The sequence below is a fragment of the Sciurus vulgaris genome, assembly GCF_902686455.1.
Source record: "Sciurus vulgaris genome assembly, chromosome: 5".
In the NCBI taxonomy this organism is placed as follows: Eukaryota; Metazoa; Chordata; class Mammalia; order Rodentia; family Sciuridae; genus Sciurus; species Sciurus vulgaris.
Window position 1 is genome coordinate 177,357,126 of NC_136465.1, and position 13,830 is coordinate 177,370,955.

Below are 13,830 nucleotides of genomic sequence, written 5' to 3' on the forward strand. Positions count from 1 at the left end.
CCAGTTTTATTTGCCTGGTGAATTGTTGGGTCAGGTGACTTTCTCACTAGCTTATACTGTTGGCCTTTGTCACCTGGTCATTTTCCGTATTTGTATCACGTTCAGCAGAGTGGCCAGGGAGGCGGCTCTGTGGTAGAGCTTGCCTGGCACATATGAGGCCCAAGGTTCATCCCCAGTACCACGAGAAATAAAGAATGAAAAAAGGTTCAGTAGAAATCCAGGTTGTGTCTTTCTGACGAAAGCTAGTGTTTTCTGTTGTAAACATTTCATGTCCAGTGCCGAGTGTCATCATCACTGTGGGTAGTTTTCAGTCCTGGGGCTCGAGCCAAGGGTTTTGTGCCTGCTGGGCAAGCAGTACACTTCTAAGCTACACCCCGGCCCCACTACAGGTTGATTTTAAGAACTCAGATGGTGGGGAGAAGAAAGCTAATCTTCACTCACATGCAGGCTGCGAGAAGTACTTGGGTCTCTCTGTTGTGTGTGCGCGCTTGCAGTCTTGTGCAGCTTCTTGAACTCAGACTATAATATCCAACTAATTCAGTTCTGGGGTTATCGGTGCATCATTTTATTTGCAAACATACCTTTCAACCTTCTGGGTTGTGGGTTTTGGCCTGGATTCTACAGCCCTGTGAAGAGCCAGCTGTGGAGCTGAGGTAGGAGCAGATGGGGTACCTCTACCCCACAGTCCTGGGATTGCTTGACCTGAAGGCTCCCCTGGTGGGAGGTGGTGGGCAGGACTTGCCTTGGGCTGGATCAGTAGGTGAGCCCTGCACTCAGCAGCGAGAGACCCGAAGGTTGGGCCTCTAGCCCCTGAAAATGTTTTCCTGCTGGGAATTCCTCTAGTTTGGCAACTGTCCATGTGTGCTTCAACTCTCCTGTTGCTGCTGGCCTTCCCTGGCAGCCAGACTCCTGTCCTGACTGGGGGAGGAGGCTGCTTGCTTCTTTTTTTTTTTTTTTTCCAATCCTATTCTACCGTTGACCAGCTTGATGACCTTGAGCTGGTCACTTTACCCTTCTGCATGTTGGTTCCTGACTGTGAAATGGAGATACGATTAGTGCACACCTCATGAGTTGCTGAGGGGCTGGGGCGGGGGCTCTTGGATTCAGAAACATTTTGAACAAGCATTTCGCTGATTGGCCTCTCCATGCTCTGCTCCTCAGTGCGTTGGGGGGTTGGGACTTCTCTGCTGCGGCAGCCCCGTAGCCTGGCTGAGGTCCGTCTAAGCCTGTGCCTTCCTTCCTCCTGGGAAATGGGGCAGCCCTGCCTTTGTGGGAAGGGGAGGCGAAGAGGCGAGGAGTACTTGGAAGGTGCTTCTGTGTCTCCTTAGTAACTGCTGAAGGACTCCAGGACTGCTGGCGGTCCCCTCTCAGTGCCCTCATGTCCTTCCACACCATGCGTTGCTGAGCCTGGGACTCCACAGACTCTGCACTCTCCTTGGCTGGCTCTTGGCTTCAGATGGTGAAGGAGCCAGTGGGAGGAGGGACCCGACTGCTCCTGGGTGGCATCTTCCTAGTAAGGGCCCTGAGTGCCACTGCTGCACTTGCCAGTTTCCTGTGTGAGCCCCCATGGAGAGGGCGGCTCCCGCCGAGGCCTGGCTGGCAGCCCCGCAGGGCCCTGGAGCTCTGGGCTTCTGTGCACTGCCCTCCCTCTGCCCTTGTCCCTCCAGTTCTGAGGCTGGAGGCTGTTTCCTGTTGCCTGCCTCTGTTGCCTCAGTGCTGCTCTTTCTGTTTAACCCTTACATTGAATTTTCTTTGTTAAAATAACTAGTTTGGTTTCTGTCACTCAACTGGGTCCTACTGGTTTAGCTGTCTCTTGTCATTTTCTAAGGCTTGTGTTTGCCACTGCTTTTCTTGCTCCTGCTGGGTTCCTTTCTCCCGCAGGCCTCCACTCCTGTCCATCCATTCTGTCAGTGGGTGTAGCCAGGACATGGAAGCCACTTCATAATTGAGACAGGGAAGGTCCTTAATGTAGAGAATTGCTGTCACAAGGGCTGGGACTAAGGGATAGACAAGTAAGAAAGAGAAAGCTGAAGAAAACTGGAGTTGCTGCAGCCCAGCAGCCTCTACCCCTAGGACTGAGGGGGAGCATCTTCCCCTGGGGCTGAGATCCACACCTCCTTGGAGAGGGTGTGGTGCTGGCTCATGGGGTGGCGCACACATCACTGACAGTGGTGTCCATTGGACTTGCTGGAGACCCACCCCCTGGCATAAGGGGACCTTCCTGGGAGGCTTCCTGAGGAGGTTGGCTGCTGGGCCCTGGAGGTGGTGCTCTCTGTGGGGAATTGAGCTCTCCCGAGAAGGTGTTCCCCAGGCCTGGCTGGAGGAGGCCTGGTCCTGGAGGAGCACACCCTCACTCCAGTGCCCCTCCAGGTTCTGGCGATAAGACTTCACGTGCCACTGGGCAGCTGATGTCTTTGCAGTGCCACCTTTGTCTTCACAGAGAAGACAGGATTTATTTGGATCTGAGAGGCAAAATTGAACTGGTAGCCACCCCAGAACATTTTTAAAGTCAGCCGGTGCATTGGCTCATGGGCTCTTGTCACTTCAGGTTGTGTCAGTCTGGTGGACATGGAGGGGACCTCGGTGTTGGTTTCCCTTGGGCTCAGCATTTTTCATTTGTGCTTTTATTCTGTGATATCTTTGAGGAAAATGTTAAGGTGTTGCTTATTTTAGTGTAGCCCAGTTTATTAACATTTTCCGTAGAGTACCCTTCTATGTCTTGTTTCTGTAAGCTTCTCTTGGTGATTGCTGCATTGAGGTCAGTGTTTGGAGTTGGAACTCTGTGTAGGTGTTCGCATGCTCCTAGCTGGTTGTCCAGTGCTCAGGTACCCGCCTGTCAGTGTCGCTGGTGCCAGTTCAGTTCTGTGCAGTCCTGCCAGGACCCCGCTGTCTTCCCACGGTTGCTCAGGGTGCTCCTGCCTCGCTTCTGGGCGTTGTTGGCCCCTTGTGTCACCACACGCAGGCAGGTGCCCTCTGGTATGTGCAGCTGGGATTATGCCTCTTCTGGAAGCAGTGGGACTCTGCTGGGCGAGCCTGTGGAGCCCTGTGTCAGGTCCCTTCCACTGCGTCTCTCAGTCGCTTTTCTAGCTTCTTCCCCAGTGCTCCGCTTGCTGGCTGTACCCTCGATGCTTTCATCAATGGTCTCATCTTAGTTTTTTGTTCGTTCTCTGTACATGGAAATGTTACTGATTTTTAAAATACTGGCTTTGTGTCTAGCACCTTCCATAACTCACTTATATATGCAAGCAAGTTTTACGTTTTAAAATGTTTTCTACTTTTCTTTTTTCATCTGTTGGGGGAGATGACAGTGTGGTTTGGTCCGTTCCTTAGGTCTTTGATTTGTCTTACTGGGGGGATTTTGCAGTATGGTGTTGACAGCAGGCACCTTGCTCCACCCTGGAAGAGGAGTGTCCTCTCTCTGTCTCTGCAGCTGGCTGTTCGTTACACTGTGCTGTGGATTTTTGTTGATGTCTATATTTGGGTCATGAAGTCCCTTTCTAGACTTTGTGTGTGTGTGTGTGTGTGTGTGTGGTACTGGGGATTGAACCCAAGGCTGCTATAGCATTGCGCTAAACTCCCATCCCTTTTTATTTTTATTTTCAGACAGTGTCTTATTAAATTGCTTAGGCTGTCCTTGAACTTGTGATCCTCCTGCCTTAGCCTCCTGAGAGCTGGGATTACAGGCATGTGCCACCATGCCTGGCTAATGTTTTAATAATGTGACATATGTGGATTTTGTAATTGTTTTGGGGATTTATGTCTAGCTTACCTTCCGTGTGGTAAGTGAATATTTCAGTTCTTTAAAATTTGTTGTCTTGTACTGTTATGTGCTATGAAGTACTGTATTTTCTTGGGAAGACTATATTCTGCAGGACTTTTTTGTTTGTTTTTGGTTATGTTGGAATTTTCCTTTATTACTCATCAAATTTGGATGTAGCTGCCTAGAGCTTCTGATAGCTGGAGTTAATAGTCCTACTGTGTGGGTAGGTACGATCACAGGATACACCCAGAACTGAGACACTTGATACTTGTGGAACTTGGGTGAAGTTCCTTATGTCCCTGGGCCTTGCTCTCTGTACTCCAGCGTGGGGACAACCGTCCCTCTCTCAGGAGTAGTGTTCAGAGAGGGCAGGTCCCGGGAGCACTTGGAGTTTCCACTCAGAGTCTGGGCGCAGGAGCATACATGTTTGCATTACACACTTGGAAGGTCTGGCTTTTAAAGGTCCGGCTAATCAACCCCACCTGTGTGCTGGTCACAGGGTTAGTCAGGGAAGCTCTTACTGCATTTTCAAAACCGTGAGTGTGAGTTCATGTTTCATCTCCACAGTAACCCTGTAGGGCTTGCCCCTGTGACATCTCACAAGGGCTAACATGCCTGCCCAGGCCTGGGTTCTGTCCCCAGTACTGCAAAAACAAACAAAACAACACAAAAAAGAAAACAAGAAAAGTACTTGCTGAGGGAGAGGGTGTTAGTGAACAGTTTTATTTTGCTATAAAATAACATACTTTATTTTTTAGAGCAGTTTTAGGTTCATAGCAGATTGAGAGGCAGGAACAGAGATTTCATCTCTAAACCCTTCCCCGACATATGCACAACACCTCCCACTGTGTGCTGCCTTGTCACAACTAACGAGCCTACGTTGACAGGCCACCGTCATCCCCTGTCCCTGGTTTGATCAGGACTCATGTTGGCGCTGTGTGTTCTGTAGATCTGGCCAGACGTGTGTCATGTGCACCCACCAGCGTCCTGCCATGGAGAGTTGTTGACTGCCTTGTCAGTCCTGCCCAGCTCCTGGCTACAGCTCCGTTTTGAATTCTCCTTGCTGCTCCCTTTTCCAGAATGCCACATGTTGCAGTCACACAGCGCCTTGCCTTTTTACATTGACTCCTTCAGCTTGGTAATATGTACCCAAGTTTCTTCCATTTTTTTTGAGGGGGGGACTTGATGGCCCATTTCTTTTTGGTGCTGAATAGATGCCACTGTTGGGTGGGCCACAGATTATTCATCCTTTCACCCTCTGAAGGTCACCTTGGTTGCTTCCGATTTTGGCTCCGAGTTGTGGAAAGGTGTCCCAATGTCCCCTTTACTGTCGGTGGATCCTCTCCCTGTCACTGTGTCGGCCCTCCTCAGGTGTGCTCCAGGCCACCGTTCCTAGGAGCAGTCCAGCTGAGAATTATTGTGTCTTTCTGATAAGTCATTTCCTAGTGACATAAAACATTCAATGATTCTTTTTGTGTTAAGGTTTATTATTATTATTATTATTATTCCCCTTTGATGTTGGGGGATTGATCCAGGTCTTGGGCATAGTGGGTAAGTCATCTGTAGCTTCTTTTTGGTTGGTATTCCCCTGATATATCTTTTTGCTAGTCTTAACTTGTGATATTTCCCTGCCTTTCAGTTCTAGAGAAAATCTGTTTTAGTGTGGAGTCACAGTTCTAAAAATCCAGCCTGCATGTAGCCATCTTTGGAACATGTATTCCAGTGATATTGGTATTACATTGATAGTCTTGTTAAAGGAGTTAATTTTGTAAAAGTGAATTGTTTGATGAGGCATATTAATGTCATATTCAGAGTTTCATTGTGGAGGGAGGACTTTATACTTAAAAGAAACCCCCAGAAGCTCCATTGAGTAGCAAGGGGACTCTTTCTTATTAGATGTGTTTACTCACTGGGTTTAATCAGATGTTTGTCTTTGTTTCTTTCTTTCGCGTGCCCCAGCCTTTCGCTGTGGCCTGCAGTTTTTAGGTAACATCGCCTCGCGGAACGAAGACTCCCAGGCCATCGTCTGGGTGCATGCTTTCCCTGAGCTCTTCATGTGAGTGTGCAGATGAGTCTCCTGGCTCCTGAAAAAATGCGCTTATACCAGTCCATGCACGTGAAGGTGGAAATGGGAAGAATTACCTGTGGCAACAGTCCAGGCGTAGTGACTCCTGGAGGTGGTGGGGGGTTGGCCGGTGGGTCCGAGTGGGGCTCCGTGATTCCACACATGTGCCCTTGACTGTATGTCCATTTACTTCTAAGAATATAAAAATCATGGGCCAAGTAAGTAATATTGCTAAAGACCCTGAAATTTATAAAATCAAAAACAAAAAAACAAAAGAGTTTAAAAATAATTGAACCTGAAGCCTCAGAGTCGGGGCAGTGGCTTAGCCCTTAACTCGCTTGTTGGGGACGTCCATGCAGAGCACAGTGCTGCATGCTTGGGGTAGGGGAGGTGCATGGTGTGGGTGCCCAGTCTGTTTAGCAGTGTGAGAAGCGTGGGGGGCGGGGCGGGTGGCCAGTTTGTGATCGGAGTGTGAGGTGGTGACCAGCCTGTGTTTAGCGTAGGAAATGGCAGTCTGTCTGTCAGTTCAGTCTGTCATATGAGAAGTGGATCGGCAGTCTGTGTGTTAACCTAGTATGTGGCTGACCAGTCTGATGATCCCTGTAAGAAGTGGCTAACTGGATTTTTACCTAGACAGGATCAAATCTTTTCCTGGAGATGTACTAATTTTTAAAACCAGCTCTGCTAGTTTACAGGAGGTTGAGCCCTGCACTGCAGTTTGCAGGGCCGAGGCTGCGAGGCAGTAGGAAGGGTGCCGTGTGGGAGCAGAAGGCTGAGCTTTTCCGGCTTTGGTGCCACGAGGGGTGACTGGTGCTGCCCCAGGGTGAAGAGCAGAGAGGCAGCTGCTACTGACATTCCTGAGCTGGTGTTTCCTGTATATTGCTCCTGTTCTTTGCAGCAGCAGCCCTGGGGGTAGGTGGTCCTGGCCCTGTGGGGATAGATGAGAGACCCGAGCTTAGCACAGGTAAATGGCCCGCTGGAACGTGAGCACAGTGCCGCTGCTGGATCTGAACGAAGCCCATAGTCTGTAAATGGTTTGTTGCCTGAGTTCCAGGCTGTTTCCCTTCTGGCATAGGTTTGGGGCTCCTCTGTGCAGTGTGATGTCAGGATTGATGAACTCTAACTCATTTTAGCTCTGAGTCTGTCAAGTTCCTGCAGACATTTGGAGTTGAAGGAGTGTGTGTGTGTTATGATTAGTAATAATTGAGCTTAGGCAAAGGAAAAATGTAAGATTTAAGCTATAGAAGTAGGCATTACTTATTTTTGAGAATTCTTCCCTTTAATATATGCCAGGTTTTGAGCTAAATGACTGCAGTAACTTTTTTCCATTTTTTTTGTTTGTGCATTATCATTGTACATAAATGGTGGAATTTGTTGTTATACATCCATACGTGCACACAACATGACAATGTTATGTCTGTGGGAACTTAAATATATTCATTACCATCAGATTCCATGCTCTGGTGGGGGAAATAAAGGAGCAGACATAATAGTGCAGCTAATATAATCAGGGTAAGTCCAGAGTATGGTAGAGGAACTCGAGCAGGGCCTTGAACAGAGCATGTCGACAGTATCCATGGTCCTTTTGTATAAGCTCATTTGCTCCTCACAAAAGCCCGGGAAATAGTTGGAGGAGGCCTTTTATCCTATTTCATTTTTTGTATCAGAAAACATATACTGACAGAGGTGGTGTGACTTCACTTTGTGCTTATGAGGCACATAGAACCAAATTTGAATACCCATTTTGGCAGACACTGGCGTCCTGCCATTGGGCAAGTGGAATCAACAAATTCTTTCTCTGTAATCTGTGGGTGGTACCTTCTCCAGGAGGCTATTGTGAAGTTCAAATGGAAAACCAGCAACAAAATCAGATGACCCCCCCAAGTGCTTGAGCCCAGGTGTAATTGAGAGTCCTAGGGCGCTGGGGTTGGTGAGATGCAGTTAGGCTTCTGACTCCAGGTTCCGTTCCTTGCTGCTCTGCCTTCTGTTCTTCAGACGTTCTGTCTCTCATGACTGGTCAAGGAATGCCTGTGGTCATTGAGGTACCACCTTTTCCTGTTGGTTGTTCTTTCTAACAAGTATGCATGTTCTAATGCTTTATAAATGTGATCATTTTTTATCTTTTCTAATCAAATGTGAAGTTGCTGTTTGCTTTGGAGTCCTAAGTTAACTACACCTTTTTATTGTATTTAATTTTATGTTTGCAATTTTTATAGTAAGTATCATGCTTATTCCAAAGCATTATAAGTCTTCATCAATTGCTAAAAATATCACTATGTACTGAATTTACTAATGAGTTTACTGTTACTTGTGTGTTAGAATAATTTCTTATCATATTGCTAAATTGGACTAAAAAAATCTCATCTCTTTGTTTGGAAGGACTTGTTTAAATCATCCAGACAAAAAAATCGTTGCCTACTGTTCCATGATTTTGTTCACATCTCTTAATCCTGAGAGGATGAAAGAACTGGAAGAAAACCTCAACATTGCGATTAATGTCATTGAAGCTCACCAGAAGCAACCCGAATCAGAATGGCCGTAAGTATCCTGTTAGAAATTTGCATGAGGACATCCTGATAGATCACTTTCCTGGCAGAGACTTTAGGTAAACTTTTGAATTATGATAATTAAACCATCACTTTATACTTTACATATGGTCAGTAAAATTAGCAGAGTTTTTGGGTAGAGTCTGAAAGTTTGTGAAGCAGGTGAAATTCAGTGTGAACAGAAGGATGAGGGGTCCTTCCAGGTGGTGGAGAGGGGCATGCTTGGGGTGCGGAGGAGGCAGTGCCTGGGTACTGGGAGCATGTGGATCAGGCCCTGGTGTGGGTCATGACAGCTAGAGGTTGTCCTGTGTAGGTGACTCACCTGCTGTTTACCTGTCTCCCACAGAATGCAGGCCGCCTTCTATTGCTTTTGAAGTTTTTCTTAGTTTTTAGAAGTTAATAATGGTGTCTTGAAGTAAGTTTCTCTGGGTTTGTTCTTTTTGGGGTTCACACAAGCATCTGTAGGTTTTTGTCTTTCATGAAGTTTGGGACATTTCCAGCCATTATCTGAATATTTTTCAGCCCTACTTTCTTGCCTCTCTTCCTCTGGGACTGCATGCCAGACACACACACAGACCACTATGTGACCAGTGCGTAGACAACAGCCATTTATAGGGTTAGACAGTTTGTTCCTCAGTGGACAGAGGCAAGCAGCAGAGGGGCTGGGTGGCGGGTGTGTGACTGTGAGATAGCCCATTGTAGGGGAGCCATTCAGCAGGTCCTGCTGTGGAGTGTTGCGACAAGGCCAGGGCAGAAAGTGTCAACCTGTTCAGAGCGACACAGCCTGCCTGAGAGGTGGCAGGGTCAGAGGTGGTGGCCTCAGGCCTCGCATTTTCTCCTGGTCTGGGACCAGCGCAGGCGTTCAGCTGAGGCTCAGACGAGCTGCCGCTGAACATCTTTCTGGTCTGCGTGGGCACGTTGGGGGCACCATGTGCTTCGGAACACTTTCCTCTACTCTGAAGATGCGATGTGGGTCCTCTGGCGTTGTTCTGCAGGTCCCTGAGGCTCCACCCAGGCTTCCTTTCCTTCTGGTTTCCAGTTATTTTCTCTCTTAGCCAGAACTACACGGTGTTGATTCTGTAACTTAATAAGTTTTGAAATTGGCAGGTATGAGTCTTCCAACTGTGTTGTTCTTTTTCAAGATTTTTTTTTTTTTCCTATTTTGGGTTGTTTGTATTTCTGTGTATTTTAGGACCATCTTTTCAGTTAAAAAAAACCCTGGAATTTTGCATAAATATGTAGATCAGTTTGGAAAATATTGCAGTATTAACTAAATGAAGTTTTCCAATCCATGACTAGGGGATGTTTTTCCATGTATTTAAGACTTCTTTAAGTTCTTCAGTGATGTTTTGTAGCTTTTATTGTATGAGTTTGGCATGACTTAAGTTTAACTTATTCTAAATATTTTATTGTCAATGGATTGTTTTCTTGATTTCATTAATAGTGTAGAGCAGTGCATAGGAAGACATTGTTATGTGGAGAAGGAAAGAGTTGACTTTGTTAGTCTTGTGTCCTGCAATCTTGCTGAACTGGTTTGTTGTCATGATGGATTTTTGGTGGTGTTTGGGGGCTTCTGTGTCCAGGAACCTGTCCTCACATGGGTGGAGTTTTGCCTTTTTTCTTTTCCAGGTTGCCTGGTGTTTCCTTACCAGACTGCCCTGACTGGAGATTCCATGCGTTGTTAAGTCTGAGTGGACAGAGTGACTCGTGTCAGTCCTGGCCTTGGGTCTTTGCCACGGGAAACCATGCCAGCTGTGGGGTCTTCTGGCCGCCTTTGGTCAGGGTGGGGAGCTCTTGTTCTGCATGCAACTGTCTTATTGAATATTTTCAGTTATTAGATTGTGATACATTTTCTTAGATTCTTCTTTATATTGAGATGATTGCTTTGTCTTTTAGCTTATGAATGTTCTATTCGTCTGATTAATTTTTGTATACTAATCCAACTTTGCATTCCTGGGATAAACCCCACTTGTTGATGGTGTGCAGTCCTTTGTACTTGGATTTCATGTTCCCATGTTCTGCTGAGGATTTTCATATAAACAGGGCTTATTGGTCTGTAGTTGTCTTTTTGTGTGTGATTTTTTTTTTTTTTTCCTGGTTTGACATCAGATTAATGTTGGCTTTACAGAATATGTTGGTTCTATTTTTATTTATTTTTTTGTCTTTAATTATTTGGTAGAATACACCAGCGAGTGTTCTGGTCTGGGAAGGTCTTATTGCTCATTCCGTATTTGTCATGGTCTGTTTAGGTTGTCTGCCCCTCCCTGCGTCAGCATTAGTAGTTTGTGTCCTTCTAGAACTCGGTCTGTTTGGCTCTCTAACCTGTTGGCTCATGATTAGTCACAGTATTTCCTTAGGATCTGTTTATGTAAGGTTGGTAGGAATGTCCTCTCTTTGGTCCTGATTTTAGTAATTTAAGCCTTCTGTTTCTTTCTTGGTCACTGTAGCTAAGGTTTTAAAGGTTTGTTTTTTTCTTTTCTTTTCTTTTTTTTTTTTTGGTCTTTCCAGACAACCGCCTTTAGGTTTTGTTGATGTTTTCTACTTCTGTTTTCTGTTTCCTTGCTTTTTGCTGTGTGTCTTTGTTAGAACGTTCCTTCTGCTCTGTCTAGATTTGGTTTGCTCTTTGCTCTTTCTGTTTTAGTTTCTTAGGGTGGAAGGTAGGCTGCTGCTCTGCCATTCCCTCTCTTCTTTGTAGACAGTTGTATCTGTCGCCTTCCTGGTAGGAACTGCTTTGGCTCTGTCCTTTAATACCATCCGTTTCACTGTGTTGTGCTAGCCAGGGTCTAGGCTGCTTTCAGGTGATCCCTGTTAATCCCACTTGCTTTCTCAGGGAGGCTTGAACCTTTTCAGTTTTGGCCCCTTTTTGTGTAAACTATTATCCTTCTGTTGAGATTTTACCTACGTTGAAAATTACTTATTTTTCTGAACATCGATTTGTATTTGAATTACAATGTGCAAACAGAAGTTAGTACATGAAAATATTTTTGTGTGTTTGAGTTGGAAAACATCCTTCAGCTTGCAAATGAAGCTTGACAGGATGAATGTTGAGTCAGCTCACTTAGGAAAATCTCCTGTAGCTAAATTTCATTTTATTTGATAAGTGTCTCGGATCTGTATTTTAACAGCATGGTATAAAGGCCCAGGGTCGTAAGGGCAAAGTATAAAGTCCACTTCAGAACAGCCCACGGTGAAAGTTACCAGAGGTCACTAGATAGGATTAAGATGGAGGAAAGGGTGGCAGCATGGTAGTGTCACCTGAGCCTTTGCAAGCCAGGTCCTGGTGCTTGGCATGAGAGGAACTCTGTTCTTGGCAAACAGTGAGATTACAGACTATGCAGAGGCTCCAAAAATTGTCTTTTTTTTTTTTTTTTTTTTTTTTTTAAAACTGTTAAATCTGAACTCATCCCTGAAAATTGGAGAAAGGCTACCTTCTGCTCTTCTTACCCCAGCCCTATGGATGACTGCAAAGAAATCACACCACATGAGCTTAGAACTCCAGGGGCTCATTATCTTTTCATTTCTTTTCTTCTTGTTCCTTAGAAAGGGACAAATGAAAGTTTTCAGTAATTCTGGGTCTTTTTGTTTGGGTGTACTGCAGTCACAGGAAAAGTGTAGGCGAGGAAGTCTTTGGCTGTCTTTGGTTTGAATTAGTGGGATAATATCTTTCTAAAAATATTTGTTTCTTTTGTTGGTAGGTGTGAGAGATGTTTTCATGATCTTAGATAGCCCTAGATGAGTCCAGGCTGCCTATTTTCAGTGTGTCTGATGGTGAATGTGCGTTGGCACATTAGAGAAGCCTTCCTGTGAGTCCGTGGGACTGCATAGCAGAGGAGGGGACACACCCGCCAACCTGGCTGCTGGAGCTGCTTCACTTTGGCCATGGAGGTGCCACGTGCAAGAGAGTCCCGAGACCTAAGACTCGAGTTGCACAACCAGCACCCAGCAGAGAAACATTGGAGGCTGTGCCAGGCTTGAAGTCTTGTCCCTTTTAGCGGGTCACATGGTGTAAGAACTACTGATCTTCAGGAAGAGGCCTGCACCTCAAAGGGCAGGTCTGAGCGTTTCGCTTTGCCTTTGGGATAAGCTTTGGTCATTCCTTTGGGCTTGTATCCAATTTCTCTACAAATTCGAAGTTGCTGTGAGTAAAGCATTATTTTTGTTCGTGTTGGGTGATGTAGTTGATTTCTTTTGCATGAGAAAGATTCATTTCCAGGCCGATGCCGCCGTGGCTCTGGCCGTCTGGCCTCGTGCGTCTGTGTTTCCTGGACTCGGGCTCCGGGTTCAGTGCCTGAGCACTGCACCTCTTGCCCCTCTGCCCTCTCACGCCCGTGCGCTCCCACCTTCAAGGCTCTTCATGCACTCGCTTGTTCAGTGGACTGTGAAGTCCCTGACACGAGGTGAGGGTTATCACTCAGATCCTGACGAGATAGTGCCTAGCAGGTGATGGCATGGGGTGTGGTCACAGTGGTGGAGGGCCAGTTCAGTCAGCATGTGCCCAGAGTCATTGGCTTACACAGCCACAGGGTCATTGGGTTCAGGCATGGTGTGCTCGGGGGCTGACGTATTCTGTCTCGTCTTTGCCTCATTTTCCTTCTCTGCTGGCTTTGTTCTTGGGTCCATTTCTGCCTCCCTTGCTGACCTTGTTCTCTGTACCTGCTCGAAGTCGGATGGCCCATGGCTGGTCCTCAGGCTGCTTTTCTGTGCCATGGCTCTTGTCTGGATGACCTCTTCTAGCACCATAGCTTAATACACCTTCTCTGAATTGATGATCTCCAACTGATACTTCTGGGCTTGGCCTCTTGCCAAGGCTCCAGATCAGTGCGTACAGCTTCCCAGCAACGGCTTTCGGTCAGTGTCTCAGCCTATCAAGGCCACAGCCCAACTTCTGCTTCCTTACCCTTAAAACTTGTTGTGGTTCTGACAGCCGTGATTGTTTTGGTAGAGACCTTGAGCCCACTCTCTGAGGTCCACCACCTGCCCAGGTTCAGAACGTCCAAGGCTTTCTCCCACTTAGACTCAGCTGCCGTCCTCACAGTACCTTCTGAGTTCACTGACTGCGTCATCTCTGCCGCGCTGCCATCTTCTCTGGTGCAGACAGAATGCTACCAGAACCTTCTCACTCGTCTCCGTCCCGCCTGTCCTTCCTGGTTCCCTCACGGCAGCCAGAGGGGCTCTTCAACCATTTACTGTTGTCCTTGCCCCTCCCTTGCTTCAAGGAGCCCCTCTCCACAGAAGTAGGGTCTTGTCCTCGCCCGGGCAGCCCTTCTTGTCGTCATCTCGATGGCTGTGTGCGCGTTGGCTTACCACCCTCCACCACCCTGACCTGCTTCCCCTGAGCCTCTCTCCCTGCCGTTCCTCTGCTCAGAGTGACCTCCCGTAGACCTGTGCATGCCTGCTCTCCAGGGTCTCTTCACTGCCCTTTCTCCCGAGAGGCCTTCGGGGCCTGTGTTGAAGAGGTG

At 47.0% G+C, this 13,830-nt stretch overlaps 1 protein-coding gene across 1 annotated transcript in view; it reads left to right on the top strand.

Annotated features, from left to right (window-relative positions):
• The window catches only part of ATXN10 (ataxin 10), a 140,824-nt gene that overhangs the window by 29,692 nt on the left and 97,302 nt on the right, over window positions 1–13,830 (top strand). The window contains exons 4-5 of the mRNA XM_079142587.1: window positions 5,720–5,816; window positions 8,205–8,363. Of these exons, the coding sequence (XP_078998713.1) occupies window positions 5,720–5,816; window positions 8,205–8,363 (256 nt within the window). The remainder of the gene's footprint in view (window positions 1–5,719; window positions 5,817–8,204; window positions 8,364–13,830) is intronic.